The sequence below is a fragment of the Sphaeramia orbicularis genome, chromosome 17 (assembly GCF_902148855.1).
Source record: "Sphaeramia orbicularis chromosome 17, fSphaOr1.1, whole genome shotgun sequence".
Classification (NCBI taxonomy): Eukaryota; Metazoa; Chordata; class Actinopteri; order Kurtiformes; family Apogonidae; genus Sphaeramia; species Sphaeramia orbicularis.
In genome coordinates, this window is record NC_043973.1 from 11,974,219 (window position 1) to 11,995,215 (window position 20,997).

The 20,997-nt window shown below is 39.2% G+C and overlaps 1 protein-coding gene across 2 annotated transcripts; it reads left to right on the plus strand.

Moving 5' to 3' along the window:
• Positions 1 to 1,194: 1,194 nt before the first annotated feature.
• On the plus strand, positions 1,195 to 19,537 carry dcaf8 (DDB1 and CUL4 associated factor 8). Of its 2 annotated transcripts, none has more exons than XM_030160044.1 (14): positions 1,195 to 1,463; positions 1,982 to 2,056; positions 2,170 to 2,265; positions 3,830 to 4,482; positions 4,574 to 4,714; positions 6,048 to 6,142; positions 6,687 to 6,797; positions 6,914 to 7,044; positions 7,193 to 7,300; positions 9,649 to 9,779; positions 11,261 to 11,380; positions 11,585 to 11,701; positions 16,775 to 18,393; positions 19,040 to 19,537. In XM_030160044.1, exons 2-13 carry the CDS (start codon positions 2,020 to 2,022, stop codon positions 16,880 to 16,882), a joined length of 1,848 nt encoding a protein of 615 aa, XP_030015904.1. In that variant the 5' UTR covers positions 1,195 to 1,463; positions 1,982 to 2,019; the 3' UTR covers positions 16,883 to 18,393; positions 19,040 to 19,537. The 2 variants fall into 2 exon arrangements, with proteins under 2 accessions (XP_030015904.1, XP_030015905.1); XM_030160045.1 differs by having other exon boundaries at positions 19,049 to 19,537.
• Positions 19,538 to 20,997: the final 1,460 nt, after the last annotated feature.

A 20,997-nucleotide genomic window follows, 5' to 3' on the forward strand; every position in this document is an offset into this window, starting at 1 on the left:
TCGAATTTTGCGATGATGGGTCGGGGTCCTTTGGATGATGGTTTACCTAAGCGGTGTACTCTGTGGAACGTAATGTTTTGAACAGTGTCGGGGGGGATTTTGAGTTGAGTTGTCATGAAGGTTTTGATGAGGCTTTCGGGGTTGTCGGGGGTTTGCTCGGAGATACCAGAAAAGATGAGGTTGTCACGCATGGAGCGGGTCTGTAAATCCAACATAGTTTCTTTCAGAGTCTTGTTTTCTTTGGAGATGGCGTGTATTTGTTCGTCGAGTGTTTTGACTGTTGTTTGTAAGTCCTCGTTTGATTTTTGTAGAGTAACGATGCTGTGGTGGGCGAACTCCAGGCTATTGCGTATATCTTTAATCTCTTCGTGTAGTGACACTAATAAGTCCAGTTTTTTGTTTATGCTTGCAAGGACACTGACCTCAATTTCAGTAGTTTGTAAATCGTCTGTGTCCGTAGAAGAGTCTGTCTTGCGCCTTTTGGAGCTGGGTTTGGCTGAGTCTGGGTCCATGTTGATCTGCCAGTTGTAGTAGTGGTCGATGAATGCTTCCAGGTCTGTTATGTCCTCCACTGTAGAGATGTTATGGTCCGGATAGGTGATGACAAATGATCGGAGAATGAAGTTTAAAACGGGAACAGTGTAAATCCTTTAGTATATCCTTTTAAAGTTCGCGCGTTCACTTTGTTTACTCAAACACTTGGCGCCGCCATGTTAGATCTCGTTGATTCTCCCCTCCGACTCTCGCGATGCTCGCGCTCACTCTGCCATCCGCTCGCGCTCCTAAAAACAAAACAATATTGAGTTAGTGACGAATAAGAAAGAGGTAAATTAGAGTTCGTATTGGACTGAAGTCACACTAATAATAATAATAATAGTAATAATAATAATAATAATAATAATAATAATAATAATAATAATCATTATTATTATTATTATTATTATTGTTATTGTTATTGTTATTATTATTATTATTATTATTATTATTATTATTATTATTATTATTATTATCGTATTGGACTGAAGTCATAATAATAATAATAATTATTATTATTATTATTATTATTATTATTATTATTATTATTATTATTATTATTGTCATACTATAAATAATCTTTTCTTATGTCCCCTCTGGTGCTGTTTCGTTCTCTCCTGTACAAACTTCCGGGAGAATAAAAACAAAGCGAGCACGACACCGGAAATGGATTCACACAAAAAAAGAAGCTGAACCGTCAAAACATAAACAGAGCAGCCAACCTTGTGGAAACGCAGCTAGCTCGCTTCATACTCCGTTTTTTCTTAAACAGCTTTATGCAGGTTTTCCTCATGTCGTGTGTTTTCCGTCAGAGACTTCCTAGTCGAGGCACCTAGCTCGTTTGCTAAGCAGAGTGGTGAAGAAAATAAATCTGCAATAAAGATTAGGACTAAACTAAGAAGTACGCCTCGTCAGGCCTTCGAGCAGAGGTAACGCTAGCTGTGCTAGTTAGCCTCTACTACAGAGCTAGCTGCTTGCTCGCTTTTGACAGCTGTTTGCTGGTTAAGCACAAATGGCAGCAGTTCTTTGGCTGTTTGCTGCTGTCAGTATGCTAGTCGGGCTTAGCTCATGTCAGCTGTAATGTCAGCTTTCAGAGGAGTCATTGTTTTGTGTAGCCGGGACAGTGCACTCTCAAACATAACAGTACGAAATTGTGAATTAGCAACCCAGGCCTGTTAGCAACCCAGTCAGATAGTTCAACGTTCTTTCAGTTCTGGCGTCGCCACATATGTTGTAAAACCATCCTGGTTGTTTGTGTGGTTGTCGCTGAGCTAACAGGTAACTTATCCCTCGGCACAGTGCGGCGTCGATACGCACTCCAGCTAAGCTAGGACAACAGACTGCGTGTGCATACAAGTTGTCTCCGCAGTTGGATCACTTGTCATTTTCGGTATGTGGCCAGTAAATAACCTTAACTCTGCCTGCTGTCTTTGTGTGTGACCCTCAGAGGTTCTCCCTCGGTTCGACGCAGTACGAGGGGACGGGATGGCTGAAGCCGAAGGCAAATCCACAGCTCCTACCGGTAAAGGATCAGAGCAGGAAAATAACTGACTGTTTACACTGACCATAACTCTGAAAGCTCTTATCCTCCTTAGCTCTGATAGTTACTCACAGAACATGTGTGAATTATTTCAGGTGGCTCTGAAGAGAAAGAACCAGGAGAAGATCAACACAAAGAAGTAAATGCTTCTGGAAGCAAAGAGGGACAAACCCAGGCTTCTTCTAAAGATGGTAACTACCTACAACCTCCTGAAATGGTCTCATACGGCAGTCCCATAATGCACTAGTACTCAATACACAGCTCTGGTTAAGACACATATTTACTCTAATCGTAGAATTATAGTTTTAGCTTTTTATGCAGTTTGTTTTAAAATTAATGCTCAGTAAGGTACATTACATGCACACGACTATTTAAATTTTAGTTATTTATAACAATATGTTTGAAACAGGTAAAGTTAACATATATTCTAGTAGGATAGGCCGTTAGGGTAAGTTAAAATGTGTGGTATTATGAAGTCATTGGTGCATTCTTTGGGCATGTATGCATACAGTGCCTTAGAAATGCATCTCAGTTGAGGTTTTTACTGCAGTTTGTGACATACAGCCCTGTTTTATGATCACCTGGAGTAGAAACACAGAGCCTGTCTGGTAGCAATAGACACCCAGAAGAAAACCACACAATGAACAACTTTGAGAAAGTCCATGACTGCATATAAACAAAACTGTAGGTATGTAAAAAGCTTATTACGAATATTGCCTTTTTTGGATTAAGGGCAAAATGTGGATTATTTTGTGTCTGTAAACCTAACCACTAGCCCAGTATAATATGAAACATTGCCAATTTCCTTTTGTTAGGCCTGTCTCAATTATTACATAATTGCCTTATCACAAATGCAATACATGACCTAACTGCAGTCATGTATTAAGGATAATCATGATAATTGTCTCCATTTAACAGATGTATAAACAGAGATAAACAGGAATGTTTGAGATACGACTGGTGCTCTTTTAATATAAATGAGCAAACATTATCAGTATTATCAGCAAATGTCAATATGAGTCCTTTTTTTGTGTGTGCATTATTGTAGGCTGTGTGTATTTAAGTTTCAAATGCGCCTAATCTAAGAGGAAAACAAAAACACAGTTGCATTTATGTGCTTCATTGTTCAGTGCCAATAAATGGGCCATCTTGTTCAGTAGGTGTACTCATTTATTTATCCATTCATTCATCTTCTGAAACACTTTATCCTCAAGAGGGTCGTGGGGTGCTGGGCCTGTCCCAGCTGCGTTGTACTCTACATGTACAAATTTGCTAGAATCAGAATACTTTGTCAATCCCAGGGGGGATTTATTGGGTGTTATAGTCACTGCATTCAAGTATAATAAAAAGTAACAGCAAAGAAATTATCAATACAAAAATAAATAAATATTTATATACATATTAAAACACTGTATTAAACCACAAAATTGGAGCAATTTGTACTAGACAATATATTGTCAATATGATAATTTAAGAAATATACATAAGTGGGCAAAAATATAGTTGTGTTTAATTATAATTATGAGGTTATAGGGTGGAGTTACACAGTCTGACAGCCACAGGCAGGAATGATTTCCTGTGTGGTTCATTGGTGCATTTGGGTGGAATCAGTCTCACTGAAGGTGTTCCTGTGGCTGACCAAGGCTTATAATATGCCAGCAGCTAATAATTAAAATGGTCATAGTCCTAGCAGTTATACATCTTGTGAATCTTGCCTTAATTTTAATGGCTGTGATTTTCCCTTTCTCTCTGTAGCTCCCAAAGAAACAGGAGAGGGCTCTGGAGACAAGCCGATGCCAGATGTGGAAGGAGAAACTGGGGATAACAGAGAGGGAGAGGAGGAAGAGGATACAGACAGCATGGATGGCAGCGGTCTGTACTCCCTGACAGAGGAGGGTGAAAGAGAGAGTGAGGGAGGCAGACGAGAGAGAGCGAAAGAAAAGGATGGCGGGAAGAGGGCAGCTAGAAAGAGGAACAGGCCTGGTGGCGGCGGTGGCACAAACCACTCCTCCAGCTCAGATGAAGATGACGACGACGATGACGAAGAAGAAGAACAGAAAGATGACGACGACGATGATGATGAGGCCATGGAGGCGTGGCTGGGGGCGGAGCTCAGTGACCTGCGTGGGCCTATATGGCGGGCAGTGCCCTCTCTGCGGTCGAGGGAGATCGGCAGGGACTCCCATCAGTTTGTGAGGCGTGTGTGCGGCGCCCGGGGCCTCGTACAGAGGCTGGAGCTCCAGGGTCGTCTCGAAAGACACACAGGCTGCGTCAACACATTGCACTTCAACCCCTCGGGGACGCGCCTGGCCTCGGGCAGCGATGACCTGCGGGTGGTGATCTGGGACTGGGCCATTCGGCGTGCTGAACTGGAGTTTGACAGCGGTCACAAGAGCAATGTGTTTCAGGTAGGAGAAGGCTGAAAGACACGTCTGTAGTAGCATAAATTAAAGTGTACTGTGGGTAGAGAACTAAAGCGTCTTCATCTGATGTGCGTAGGCGAAGTTTCTGCCTCACAGTGGAGACTCCACCTTGGCCATGTGTGCTCGAGATGGCCAGATCAGAGTGGCTGAACTTTCTGCCACCCAACGCTGCAAGAACACCAAAAGAGTAGCACAGCACAAAGGGGCAGCACACAAGGTTAGTACTGGCACAGTACGCAGGACTGGTGATACTGGTTAACGTACATTTCAAATGAATGTAAGGCCTATCAGAAATAACCTCCAGACCTACAATGACTGAAAGAAAGTGATTTCAGTAATATAGTTCAGTTAGGAAGATACTCAAGTTCTATGTTAATCTGTGCAGTCTTATAAAAGAAATGGAGAAATGCTGCCCATTTCTGCCTCTTTTAGATATAGTTAGTTAAAATTATAGTTAAGATTTAAGGCATTTGTCCTTGACCTCTACCCCACTGCTCTACCACAAGTCATGACAATCTCTCCTGTAGTTTTTGCATAATCCATCTGATAAACAAGCGACTGTGATTACACAGTCAATAGGTGCTACAGAATAAGAATATAACACAGATGTTAAAAATATATAAGTTTAAACAAAAACTGGCAGTTCCTCTGGTGTAAATGTAGCACTACAACAGAAATGTTTTACAATACTAAAAGAAAATAGGCAAATGATGAATAATAATGAGTCTAATGCTTTGAACTTCATTAACTCACAAGGAAACAGAGTAACATCTATGATCTGCATTTAAGGCTTCTGTAACAAAATAATGGATTCCTCAAAGAATATTTGTCTGTGACGGTTCATTGGTTTCCCTCAGTCTTTGTAAGTTCATGATCTGTAGTCTGTGTGGTCATTTCTGTAGTAAAAAAGCAGTAATATACAAACTCCCGAGCATTAAAAAGTGATGGCAGACTCTAAATAATCACTGTAAATGGACTTAGATAGACGCCCTAAGCCCAGCAACATTAATGCTGCGAATAGAATACAATAGAATACAATATAGTAGGATTTTACTGTCACTGTGACAGGAACAATGAAAATCACTTTAGCAGCTCTGTTTCCCTTTAGTAGCAAACGCTTGAAGGGCAAAAAAAGACTGTATAAAGATAACACACAAACAGCACCAAAAAAATATTGACAATATACAAAACTACAATAAATATTAAATATACAAAAAGCCAACTCTATAATATATATGGAAGAAATGCATAAACCATGCAATGGGTATATTCAGGTAATATAAGTAATAAGTAAATAGCCCATGATTCACTGCTCTCTGTAAATTACACCTGTTTAAAATGAGTCTGTGTGTCAGAGGGAAAAGCTTAACGTCATGACAGCAACTTAAAAAAACTATAATGTTCATGATTTTTTACCACATCCCAAATGGTCCAAACCAAAACACATCAAGTATGAATGAATTAAAGTCTTGACACCTGTGTGACACTTGGCAGATGTTAGTCTTCATCCACAGGTCTCATTTATGGTTTTTTGTGTATCGTACTTTCAGTTGGCCCTGGAGCCAGATTCCCCCTGCTCTTTCCTGTCAGCTGGAGAGGACGCCGTGGTGTTTGGTATTGATCTACGTCTAGATCGTCCTGCCAAGTGAGTAATACTCGCTTGGGTTTTCCACCTCAGGAAGAGAATTTCTGTAGAATTTCTGAAGTAGCTCTATGGGACAATAAGTGGCTACAAATCAACTGTACAACACAATGCAGTGAGAAGTAAGAAAAGGGAAGATTTTTTTACTCTGACTGTCACAGATGGTGATGCAGTGATTTTTTTTTTTTTTTCAAGTTTGTAGTGTTGTTAAGCAAATATTCTCTTATGTATGGGTCAGTCAGTATAGTATTAACGTGTCTCATTGATAAGATATGGTAAGATAAGACTTTATTTATCTCACTTTGGGGAAATTTCACAGTTAACAGCAGCAACATACAACAGGTAAGTGCAGAGAAAAACACAGGTAGAAAAACCACAAACAAGTCAAAAATTAAATATAGAGGGAAAAATAAGAAATATCGAATTTATGTAAATATAGAATTAGAATTGAAATGAAAATTGTTCCTCATTGTGATTTTTTAGCCTTTGCCCACACCGTAGCTGATAAGTGTTTTGCCTTTTGTGTGTCCTTCCATCTGTGCGGCAGTAAACTGGTGGTTGTAAAGGAGGGCGATAAAAAAGTCGGACTGTACACCATCTTTGTGAACCCGGCAAAGACACACCACTTTGCTGTGGGTGGGAGAGACCAGTATGTCAGGTATGAATAATTTTAAGTGTGTACATGACAGGAAAACACTCTGTTAGGAGACACTGGGCTCTAGGTAATACTCTTATGTTACTCTTTTTTTTTCTTTTTACTTGTCAATTCTTCAGGATTTATGACCAGAGGAAGATAAATGAGAATGACAATAACGGTGTGCTGAAAAAGTTTTGTCCTTCGCATCTGGTATCCAGTGAGTCCAAAACCAACATAACCTGCCTTGTATACAGTCACGATGGCACAGGTAAAAAAAATAAATAAAAATTGCACACTGTAAACATATGTATGCAAATATACAAGTTAAACTAATCAGTCTCAAGAATCTATCTATTGTCATTTTTTGTTGCTATGGAATTAAAAGAGACTAAAAAAAAATATTTTTTTGACTGCAGAGCTCTTGGCCAGTTACAATGATGAAGACATCTACCTGTTTGACTCAAACCACAGCGATGGGGCCGACTATCGCAGGAGATACAAGGGACACCGCAATAACGCTACAGGTTTTGAATTAAACAGGGCTGACATATACACATTCACACCTTTGGGTGATTTCCATTGACCAGTTAACCTAATAGTGTATGGGTTTGGGATGCATCACTGTCCACTCATCAGCTTGGGGTTGGGGTGGGGGTTGGTTGGTGGGTCGCTGGGTTGTTGCAGATGGGCCTAAACTATGCTTAAAGTGTACCTGTACTGGTCATGCTTATGACATTGTGTTTTGTGTATTTACTTAAAAACAACAGAGGTGGAAATTCAGTAAAAGAAGTCATCATAAATGCACCACACTGGACCTTTTTATTAGAGCCCGACCGATATGGGATTTTTGGGGCTGATGCCGATACCAATATTGGGGGCTAAAAAAAAGCCGATATCCAGTATATTGACTGATATCTGATATTGGCCAATAACCGATATATTGGCCGATATATGAAATAAGAACACTGATCTACACAGGATATAATAATCTTATATTAGATAATTGTGGACAGATGGATTAACAGTTGCATAAATTTTTGTTTATCTCACAAAGATAATTTATACAACTTTCAAATGCAAACTATAGGGGGGGTGGCTGAGTGTGTGTGTGTGTGGGGGGGGTTGCAGTCCATCCGTGTCAGAGCGCCCGACCCGGGGGAGGGGGGGGGTGTAGCTCCGTGATTATGTAAGTGTGTGTAGGGGGGTGATAACGTCATTGTCTGAGCAGGAGTGAAAGTAACTCGCTTTACTGTTCTTCTAACTCTCTGAGCAGCACACACACACAGGAGCAGCGAGCGACAGACTCTCCACGCAGCAAAAAGTTAATACATTGGCTACATATTGGCCAATGTTGATTAATCGGTGATACACTATAATCAGCCCGATTAATTGGCCGGCCGATTAATTGGTTGGGCTCTACTTTTTATTATATGAATTATTGGCAGGGGCAGAACCTATGGTGAGCAGCCATTGCTGGTTGTAATTGACGTACCTGTTGTTGATTCCTGGTGATCAAATGCAAGTAAACAAGCAGCAGTCAGTGAGCCAGATTGAGTGGAAAGCACATGTTGGTGCTTGTTGTTTGAGGAGCCGTAAACTTTGCACTCCACCATTGTCCTAGAGATACGACCCAGCCCTGTCCGATAATGTGTCATCTTAGACTGGTGTCTATGCACGGGGTCAGTGACCAGTCCATCACAGCCCAGGTAATCGGAAAATACAATGATATATCTTCAGTACCAGTGCTGGAACAGCCCATGAAGGAGGCAACATGTCACTGACCATGACTGACTGATGGAGCAGTGATTTAGTACTCACACTAGTACTAGATGTGAGCTCTTGAAATACAGGGTGGGGAAGCAAAATTTACAATATTTTGAGGCAGGGATTGAAAGACAGTGTATGACCAATTAGTTTATTGAAAGTCATGAGAATTTATTTGCCACAAGAAAATTTATATAATAGAAAATGTTTTTATTCTATGTGTCCTCCTTCTTTCTCAATAACTGCCTTCACACACTTCCTGAAACTTGCGCAAGTGTTCCTCAAATATTCGGGTGACAACTTCTCCCATTCTTCTTTAATAGTATCTTCCAGACTTTCTGGTAATAGTTTTGCTCATAGTCATTCTCTTCTTTACATTATAAACAGTCTTTATGGACACTCCAACTATTTTTGAAATCTCCTTTGGTGTGACGAGTGCATTCAGCAAATCACACACTCTTTGACGTTTGATTTCCTGATTACTCATGTGGGCAAAAATTTCTGAAAAGGTATGGATAATAGTGTTAGGTATGATTATGACATCAATATATGTTTGGTTTCAAAACAATTGATGTAGTGCCTGCTGAGAAAAAAGCCACCATGTTGTTTTCGTGTGCATCCTGCAATGCGACGCACTGCTCCCACTCTGGCATGTGACATTTGAGGAGCCGAAATAAGTTGGTCGTGCTGCAGTGTTTGACTGATACCACCTTCAGGCTGAGTTTGCAGGGAGGAATGGTTTGGTCTTCATCAGAAACTTTGAAGCTGTACCAATTCCACACAACCAACTTGCTCTTGCTATTTTTAGCCACAAACTTCTCACTCTCCTTAGCAAACACCATTTTTGTACTGGTGTGAGGAGACCAAAGACTGTGGAGACCGCTTTCACAGTCAGGAGGAGTAACCTACAGTAGCCCGCCGACATGAGAGATGAAATTTGATTTGATGATTACCCTTTTTTAAACATTGTCCAAATTAAATAATCTGATTTTGATTTAAAATCAATTAATCGTGCAGTTCTACTATGTTGAATCAGCCAAAACACAAATTCACAACTCCTAAGAATTTACTGCTTTCAGAAGTAAAGTTTTCTTCTTGTTGTTCACAGTGAAAGGGGTGAACTTTTATGGGCCGTGCAGTGAGTTTGTGGTCAGCGGCAGTGACTGTGGACACATCTACCTGTGGGACAAACACTCGGCTCGCATCGTCCAGTTTATGGAGGGAGACAGAGGAGGAGTGGTGAGTCACACAGAACAGGCAATGACTTGCAGGGTTTCTTTGAGTTGGCAAAAGTCTGGAAACCACTCATCTGAATGGGCTCTATGCACAGCCCCACTATTTCCTGAACTTAAGGTGGGTCCTTTATTTCCTGTCTTTGATTATTGGACACACTGATTAATCCAGGTGTGCCTGCTACTTCTTGTTGTGACTACTGATTAATTAGGCACACCTGGACTAATCAGTGTGTCCAATAATCAAAGACAGGAAATAAAGAACCCACCTGAAGTTCAGGAAGTACTCTGGCTGTGCATAGAGTCGCATGTTGTAAACATTGATTGAATTATGAAAATAAAATATATATATAAGGTAAATAGGGTAGAATAAAAAGTACCATAAAATGTGCAAACAAAACAAAACAACAAAAAAACTTCTTAGTATGTACAGTGTTTCACAGTATGCAGCAACAAAATCTATCTAATCTTCTGTATGATTATTAAATGTTTATTTTAGTCCTATAATTTAAATATATATTAATAATAATAAATAGATATAATTTAAAGCTGCAGGAGCTGAAGTAATGGAAATTTCACCAGAATTTGAAAACACACACTTGACTTTGCAGCTCGAAGCTCTTGGTTTGAGTCAAACCACTAAATATATAAATACAGATGAACCTGATGTTGTTCGATACCATTATTGAATAGTGAAGCCACTTCTCTAAGCTTGTGCATTGAGACAGGGAGGAGAGCAGTGAAGTCACATCTGATAGATCAGATAATCAGTGAACAGTAATTACAGCTGTCAGTCATGTATTTAATCCTCCTACGTGTCTGAAAACATCTGTTATTCCACAAAATCACAGCGTTACAGAGAAGAGTTTCTACAGCCTGAAAACACAAAGAGTAGATGCAGAAGCCTCTCAGACCACTTGAAATACTGTTTGCTGAAAGGGAATGGAATACGGAATCTATGCCTGACACTGAATAATCAAGTGCTACAACTTTAAATATAGCTGCTTCAGTAAATATCAAGTGAAAAAAAAATGCACTGAACTCAATTTCAACCAGACCTGGTTGGAGAACAAGATTTAAAGAAGATTTGTTGGTTAGTGGAAGTGTGAAGTCTGCTCTAGTATCTGGAATAAAATACTCAGATTAGGAACTTCAGGTGTGAGGACTTTAAATTAGAAAGACAAAACCGCCGTAAAAGGCCACCAGCAAACAGCTGCAAAGCTGTGATTTTCCTTCATACTCTTCTTAATATGTCTTAAAAATATTGTTGAAACCTGCAGAAACCTTTGGACAGTTTTGGTAATATTATCCTTCACATCCCAGTATTTATTTTGTACTTGACTAATATTGTTTTTTTATACATTAATATCACAGAAAAGCTGTGTTTTTGTCAGTTTACAAAATAACTTTTTTTTTTTTTTTTACAAAATCTCACTTTAGCTTCTCAGTAGTCATCTCAGTCCATCTCATCTCCCTCCTTAACTACAGGTGAACTGTTTGGAGCCACATCCTCATCTTCCAGGCATGGCCACCAGTGGCTTGGACCATGACATCAAACTGTGGGCACCCACTGCTGAAACCCCAACAGGGCTTAAGGGCCTCAAAGAGGTACTCTGCTCTGCTCTGCTCTGCTCTGCTCTTTTAATAGGATTGTTGAGCTGTGTTTCTTGTATTTGAGGTGTTTATTTGTGTGAAGTTTATTTATAGTCAATTAAACAGGTTTGTGTTTTTTGAAGGTATTTTCTAAGGAGTCATACTCTTGTTCTCCACAGTTGAAGTGTTTGCAAGTAACATGATTTTGTGTTTGCCTAGGTGATGAAGAAAAACAAGCGGGAGCGCGACGAGGACAGTGTGCGCCACGGCGACCAGTATGACACCCAGCTGCTGTGGTTCCTGATGAGACACATGAGGAACAGACGGCCACAGAGGGTGAGCTCTTTAACAACACAAACATTTATGATGTTTCAGGGGCTGTAGTTGGCAAGTTGTTCGGGAAATGTAGTCTGACTTGGCCAGACGCATCTCCGCACTTACTGTATGACACAGGTCATCGGAACAGAACGGGAAACCCCCGTAGGTTGTTTGGCTCGTTTGTATTTCTTTAACCCTTTAACCCCTGAGACAATAACGGACTGCTTGGAGTTTGTGTCTGTTTCAGTGTCGTAAAAGCTGCTGTGAGTTTGTGCTTGTGTTTCTTTTCTTCAGTGGTTTTGTTTTACTGTGTGTTTTAGGGTCAAAACAGAGTGGAATAATGGAAAAAGACAAAGAGGAATTGAAGTTTGACAGGTTTTCACTAAATAAGGCACTCAGAATGTACATCAGTAAGAGATTTAGGATGTTGAACTGTGAACTGGAACACACTGAACAACAAGTGTTTGAATTTTGGTCCAGTAGATTTTGTTTTGAAGCTCTTTTTTTTTTATCAGTCCAGCTGCTTTTTGGCAGCTGATTGAACTCCAAAAAGCAGTTACAGTCAAAACTCAGTAAAAACACAGTAAAAATAATAAAGGAAAATCATGACAACGCTGCAAATAACAGTAAAAACAAAAAACCTGAGGAAAATGGTGTAAAAAAAAAAAAAAAGAAAAAGAAAGAAAGAAAGAAGCCAAGCCTAAACTGTCTATTTTTATAGCGAATCAGCCTCACTCACTGCTCTGTGTCTTGCCCCCTCATTTCACAGGTGGCGAGGAGGTGCACTGAGCATGCTCAGATGTCTATGGAAAGTGCAATGTGTATTCTGTCAGCACGTTATGAAATTTTTCCTATTGAGCAAACAGTTGAATTTTTATGAATATTTAGAATAACTCATATATTCAGAACGCTCACCACAGACATGTCAGGGCTTAAAGGGTTAAATGAACTACGCTGGTCTTGGAAGGTTGCGAAGTGCAGGAGTCAGTGACAGCGTAGTGTCCTGACACAATAGAGTCATAGGGATAAGTGAACAGGAAGAAACGAGTGATGATGAGAAGCGTACATGATAAGACACGTCTCTGCCTTAACTTTGTAGTTGTTACCCCTGAGGTTGGCCTTTGAAGCAGTGAAGAGTTTGGTAACACACAGAGAGAACAAGGGAGGAGAGTGTTGTCTGAAATATTTGGCCAGTGGCAGGGTTACTCCTGCAGACTACGTCCTGTGAGCCAGACTTGACTCTCATGAAATGGGTCATATGTAGTTTGATATTCCAGACTTTCAACAGCAGGGGGAAGTCTGGGACCAGAACACCATAAGTCAATGCTGTGTATCCCCAGACTGTATCACTAACTGAATAAAGAGTACAGCGCATTATTTCATATATCTGTATTATGGTGTCTTCAAGTTTTCTTGTACAAAAGCACAGCTGGTCAAAGTAACACTGTCTTATAATCTTCACGTGCTTCGTCAGCTGGTAGTTTATGTTATAGCTCTGTTAGCTCAACCCTGTTTTTAGACAGAAAACAGCCACAGTAAAAGCACAAATCACCTCTGTTTTCTGCACGGTTTGTGTTGTCATTAGCCGCACTAAAGATGTGTTTGGAATCCAACAAACGAGGTCAGAACTGTCACAGTTTAGTCTGAACCGTGGATCCACAAACAGCAACTGAGCAAAAAGAATAACATCACATAAAAGTTGTTTCTTTGCAGTTCTTGTCCCATCTTGTCACTTTCAAGATTCACTTTATTGTCATTCAAACACAATACCAACATGAATACAGAGCAGAATGAATTTACGTTTCATCAACTTTTCGACTTTTTGCATAGACGCAAGAAATATAAAAACACCTTAGCAGCCAAAAATATGTTTTTGCTTACAGAACAATAAATAAGACAATAAAGCATAAAAGGGCAATAGATTAAAACCATAATATAAATATAACAAGTAATAAATAGAGAAATGTTAAAATAATTGCACATAAAACCATAACTGCACTAAAAGACACTTTCTGTCCATTTGGTCACAGGCCCCGTGGTGTTTGTTTTCCTCACCGTGGTTTGTGTGTTGGCTACACTGTATGAGTCTGTAATAAGAGCCTGTTTGTTTCACTGTGTTGATTAATTTCATATACTGATGATGCTTGCAGTCTAATGTTGTGTTTTCCTAGTAAGACTGAATCCACAAACCCATGGGAGGCTACACTCATTTATTTTGAACAATCTGCTTCATTTAACATTTGGTTTTACTCAGGATTAACCCTCTTTTGATTACTCTAGTCTAAAACTGATCTTCGATTCAATTAACCTGTTAACCCCTGAGACATTATTTAATGAGTGCTGCTGTGAATTTGCGTCTGTTTCAGTGTCATAAAAGCTGCTGGGAGTTTGTGCTTTTGTTTCTTTTCTTCAGTGGTTTTGTTTTACTGTGTGTTTTAGGGTAAACACAGGGTGGAATAACAGATGAAGACAAAGAGAGGAATTGAAGTTTGACAGGTTTTTATTAAATAAAGCACTCAGAATGTACATCAGTAAGGGATTTAAGATGATGTACATGAACTGTGAACTGGAACACACTGAACAACAAGTATTTGCATTTTAATTCAGTAGTTTTTGTTTTGGGGCTGTTTTTTTCTAAATCAGTCCAGCTGCTTTTTGACACCTGATTGTACTCTAAAAAGCAGTTACATGGTCAAAACTTGGTAAAAGCACGGTTAAAAAAATAAATAAATAAATAAAGGAAAATCATAACATTGCAAACAACAGTAAAAACAAATGACAAGGAAAACGGTGTGTGTTTTAAAAAAAAACAAAAAAAAAAAAACAAGGCCAAACTGTTTTTATAGTGAGTCAGTCTCACTCACTGCTCTGTGTTTTTACCCTCCTCCATTACACAGGCAGCGGGGGTTGCACTGAGCATGCTCAGATGTCTGTGGAAAGTGCAAGGTCTATTCTATCAGCACGTTTTGAAATTTTTCTATTGAGCAAATGGTTGAATTTTTATGAATATTTCAAATAAATCGTACATTCAGAACAATCACCACAGACACATCAGGGGTTAAAGCAGTGGTTCCCAACCTTTTTTGGCTTGTGACCTCATTTTAACATCACAAAGTTCTGGTGACCCCAGACATTCAAAATGGAGACTTTTTTTTTTGATAAAATTAATTTTTTTTGATCGGATAATAATTTGCTATACAATGTTGCAAATAAACATTAATTTTAGATTTCCTTTTAGGCTATATAATGTTTATTATTATGGACGGAGGCAGAAAAGCCAGGTGTACATTTCTGCATAAAGTGAGGATTGTCTTTTCCTTGGTCAGGATATGTACAGTCAGTCCAGCTTGTATTTACAAGGCTGACAATTAATACTGAACAAACAAGAACTAAACTATGAATTATGAAAGAGCTGCAGCATCTGAAACCGACCACAGCGAATATTTGACAGATAAACAGAACCACAGTGCTTCAGTTTCAGCTTCACAGTTTGTCATGTCTTTTATGGACTGGGATTGTCTCTCTCAACTCACCATATATTTTTATTAGGGGTGTGTATCGGCAAGAATCTGGCAATATGATACAAATCACAATACTAGGATCATGATACGATATACCTTAATATATCATGATACTGTTAAAAAGGCAATTTTTTTTTTTTGAATTATTATTTTCTTAAAGAATTGAATTACACCAGAAATATGCACAAATAGTAAACACATTTTTATTTGATTACAACAGGGTCTAATGCTATATCACAAAATTTTCCTGCATTAAAACTTAAATTATGTTTTACAGACATTACAGTTTAAGATCCTGTTCAAATGTTCATATTCTATTAGTTCAGAACTAACATCATAACATTATTTTTGTGTGATTCCAACAAAGGAACTAGTATTATTTAATAAAAGAATGTTAAATAATAAGAAATAAAATATAAACAAAAAAGAAAATCAAAAAACAAAAATAAACCTCCGCCATATCTGCATTTGAATAAATACCTAAAAATATCGATACAGTACATTTTAATATCAATACAGTACGGTGAAATGAAATATCGCGATATATTGCAGAGCTGATATTTTCTTACACCCCTAATTTTTATTAGTAAGTTTTTTTCATTTTTATCAATTACTAGTAATTTCAGGCGATCCCATTTAAATTCCAGACGACCCCACGTGGGGTCCCGATCCTGGGGTTGAAAAACACTGGTAGGGATGGGAATCAAGAACCGGTTCTTTTTGAGAACCGGTTCCCAGTAGCTCGATTCCTTGGAATCGTTTGCCTGCCTGCTTAATGATTCTGCTTATCGATTCTGCCTTCATTGTGCATGCACGATGACGTCACATGTACGCTGCATTGTTTTGGTCAGAACGTAGACAACATGGCGTTGAGGCAGAAACTGTCTAAAAAGACGACACCAGGTCCACTTACTTGGAACACTGTCAAAGCTTCCATGTCTTCAAAAGGGTGGAATCCCTCCAATATTCTCAAACATTTGTCCACAGCATGTGAATCATTTACAGGAATGTCACGTATTTGATGCGTTACTTAGCAGCACTCGTGAATATAGCGGCAGAGTAAATGCTGGGCCGGTTCCGGTGTGGGCAACAAACGTCGTAACTCCTCAAACACAAGTTTCCAAAGGTAAGAAGGGAAAGGAAATGAGGTGCACAACTACGGGAGACAAGCCGAGCCGAGTAGAACTGGTTCCAAGTAGTAGAAATGCGGTAATAGAGGAATTAGTAAAGCGTCTCTAATTTCACTTTCACTATACCCCGCCCCTGAACCAGGCCCAGCATCATCTGTTATTATTATTTGTACATACTGTATATGCTATATTTTCTGTGCAGTGATGGAAATATAAAAGACAGTTAATGCAAACACACCCATTTGTACTCTTTTATTCCCTCACCCAATGAGAATCAATAAGAGAATCGATAAGGAATCGGATCGATAAGCAATATCGATGATGGAATCGGAATCGTTAAATTCTTAACGATTCCCATCCCTAAACACTGGGTTAAAGGGTTAATCTAAACACTACTGCACCTCTGTATTAACTGTGACTTCTCCCTTTGTTCAATCCAGACCCGTCGTGAGGGAGCAGACCCAGACACAGATGAGTCCTGGAGCTCTCCAGATTCTTCTGATGAAGAGGAAGGAGGTCCAGACCACGTCCAGTGCATGTCCTCCTGAGCCACACACATACACACACACACACACACACACACACACACACATACATACACACATACATAAATACACACTTTATTGCCCTTGAATTGATCCACCTAGGCAAGCACTATCGACACACTGGCACATTCAAACACTGACGAGCCACAGACTAGTTTTTTTTTCCTACACATATACAAATTGACACAGATAAACATATATATTTACTTACACTTACTGTTGAAGCAGAGTGACAGAGATGCTTAACGCCTGATTTCCCCAGCGGTTATGAGTGACTTAAGACTGCATACACACTTCCATGTTTTCTGACAATTGTACGAAGAGGTTTTGGAGCGCTTACATCCCTATAAACCACTTCTTCTGGGAGGCCCCTGCTTGTTGTCCGTACGTTACCTTCTCTAAGCTCTGCCCAGCCCCAGATCAACGTACTGTGCGTGTATGGCAACAGGCACCTCCGCATTAGACCCCCCCACTCCCCTTAGTAAGCTACAACACCAGCACACATCCCCCTTCCTCCTCCTCCTCTCGTATGCCTCTTCAACTTTGACCTTTTCGTTCCCGTGGTGATGACAACAGAGGGGTTCGACGGGGGGAGGAAGCCCGTCGAATTGTACCCTCAAATCATCCCCTTAAATGTGACTTCCACTTGAGATTTGAACTTTGTGAGGGGGGGAGAGAAGAAAACCCCGTGCCCTCCCCTCACCCCTTCACTGCATCTTCCTCATGTTCTTATGCTGATTTCTGACCCAGAGCTTGAGCAGTTTAATCTACGGCGCTCTGAGGACTACTAAATCTGGACATGCTGCATCACCCTACATGCTGCCCTCAGTTGCCCCCCCTCCCCTTCCTTTCTCCCCTTCCCCTTCACTGCTGAGTGCACTTTGAATCAGGGATGCTATAGTTTGAGACGCAGATATAACGTGCACTAGGTTGGTGATCTCTATGTCGCTTGTAACTCATTTGCAGAATCTCCAGTTAAACTGAGTTTGTTTGCGTTGGGGTGGGGGTTGGGGGGCTATTTTGCACTTCAGCATTTCTCCACAGAACTCCAGCTGATAGGGAGTTAGTTTTTTTCTTTCTTTTTTTTTAATTGTTGTGTTTTTTCCTCCCTTGCTTCCAACCGCTCTTCTTCCTCCAGCCCCCTCCCTCCCCCATCCCGAAATCCACTCGTGATAGGACAGGAAATTGTCACTTCACCTCATTCAGCGAGCAAGAAAATGCACATATAGATGGAGTTCGGCATGTTAGACATTCGAAAAATCCAATGTGTCGTTAAAGCCAGACCCGACCTGGATCAGATGAGTCAGAAGCAGCGTCAGCCCATCGGGGGGGGGGGACTTTAGTGATGCACTTAAAGGTATCGTTTGAATTTTAAGCCTGTGTTTTTGGGCTTTATGAAGTAAATATCCAGGGTCAGTGCGTTCTCTGAATTACATAAATCACAGCCCACATGGCCCCCATTTTGGAGAAGCACATCGGAGTACAGGTTGGCAACTGTAACAGTGTTTGAGTCAGTTTAGGACACAGGTGTCAAACATGCAGCTCGGGGGCCAAATCTGGCCCGCCAAAGGAGCCAGTCTGGCCCGTAGGATGGATTTGTGAAATACAAAAATTACACTGAAGATATTAACAAGCGAGGATGTCAAAATCATTTTAATTCAGATTCCACATACAGACCAGTTAGATCTCAAGTGGGTCAGACCAGTAAAATACTATCATATTAAACTTATAAATAATGAAAACAGCAAATTTTATCTTTGTTTTAGTGTAAAAAAAAGTAAAATTACATGAAAATGTTGATATTAAAAACTCTTATTTTACAAAAAATGTAAAAAACCTGAAATGTCTTAAGATAAGTAAATGGAATTTTACTAATATTCTGCCTGTTATTAAATGTTTTGTGCATTTGTAACTTTAATGTAAGTTATAATGCACATGTGTAAATGATAAACTGATAATCTGTGGTAGAATATTGTTAAAATTGCACGTGCTTTTCTTAAGACGTTTCCAGTTGTTCATGTTATTCAGATTTTTGGAGATGTTAACATTATCATAATTTAATTTTACTTTTTTCACTGTTATTATTTTACTGGTCCGGCCCACTTGAGATCATATTGGGCTGAATGTGGTCCCTGAACTAAAATGAGTTTGACACCCCAGGCTTAGGAGGACATTATATTTAGAATGTTTCACTGCTTTGCTTGTTGGACGGTTCTTTCTAACAAATACATGTGTGTTTTCATCGCATATTATCAGCACTGAGGTCCAGTGGGTATGGTTTGAAAGGATCTAATTGCAGAAATGGGATTTTCATTAGTGTATAAACACCTGAAAATAAGAACCAGTGTGTTTTTGTGACCTCAGAGTGAGTAGTTTACATCTGTAGAGCAGGGGCAGGAGCCACATTCAGCTCAATATCATCTCAAATGGACCAGATCTGTAAAATAATAGCATCATAATCTATAACTAATGACAACTCCAAACTTTTCTTTATGTTTTAGAGTGAAAAAAGTCAGATCATATTATGAAAATGCAAATAAACTGAACTAACCTGAAACTTTGTAAGAAAATTAATTGCAATTTCAACCGTTATTGTGAAAAGATGGTCGGTATTGCAAACATTTTCATGCAATTTAACTTTTTTTAAAGTACAATAAACAGAAAAATGTGGAGTTGTCACTACTGATAGATTATGACAGTATTTTACTGATTCAGTGCACATAAGATTGAATTGGTCTCTTTGTGGAACCTCAACTAAAATGACTGAACACCTTTAATTGTTAATGGGATTTTCATTAGTGTATAATCGCCTGAAAATAAGAACCAGTGTGTTTTTGTGACCTCAGAGTGAGTAGTTTATATCTGTAGAGCAGGGGTGTCGAACTCATTTTAGTTCAGGAGCCACATTCAGCTCAGTATGATCTTAAATGGACAGGATCTGTAAAATAACAGCATCATAACCTATAAATAATGACAACTCCAAACTTTTCTTTATGTTTTAGAGTGAAAAAAGTCAAATCATATTATGAAAATGCAAATAACCTGAACTAACCTGAAACTTTGTAAGAAAAATAATTGCAATTTCAACTGTTATTGTGAAAAGATGGTCGGTATTGCAAACATTTTCATGCAGTTTAACTTTTTTCAAAGTACAATAAACAGAAAAATGTGGAGTTGTCACTACTGATAGATTATGACAGTATTTTACTGATTCAATGCACATGAGATTGAATTGGTCTCTTTGTGGAACCTCAACTAAAATGATTGAACACCTTTAATTGTTAATATTTTTTAAATTTTCACATTTCACAAAATCATCCCACAGGCTGGATTAGATCCTTTGGTGGGCCGTATGTTTGACACCCCTGCTATAGCGGGACTGGGTTACTACAATTGTTACTGCGCCCCATGTTTCTACTGGACCTTAGAGCGCACTTCTTCTTGTTTGTTGCAGGTGTAATCCAGTATTAAGTTGTTTCACCATTAGCTACTATGATAAAGTGGACCAGAGTAAATATCCCCTAAAAAAAAAAAAAAAACAGAATAGACAAAACAATCACAGATCCTGCTGGGTTTTCGCAGTCATGGGGAAGGATGATGGGTGTTGTCACTTCACTTCTAGATGTAACTAAGCTGAACCTTTAAGTACAAAAAAAAAAACCTAATGCAAGCACAAAATTACAAAATTCAGGACTTTGTGCAAAGGCCTTACACAACCTGTTGTATCTGCAGAGTTGTAATGTGTATCTGTCTCTTTTTTTTTTTTTTTTTTTTTTTTTTTACAGAAACAACATGGCACGGTATTAAAACATGCAAAAAGTCTGAACTAAAAGGCCCCTACAGACTCAATCTGTACTTAATATGATCTCTGTTTACGTGACAAAAAGTAGCACAAATAATGACAAATGTCTGACACCTGTTGAATGAACTCTGGTTCAAATGACAGAAGTGAATGCAGTAAATTGTATATTGTCGGAACAAAAGGGTTAAAGTCATGTTGCGTGCAAAGGGAGCTCACATTAAATACTTGGTCTGTAGAAGCTGCTGTTTTTCCTGAAGCTGTTGTTTTTTTTAGTGCAGTACATATTTCTTGTACATCCTGGTTGTATCTTAATAGA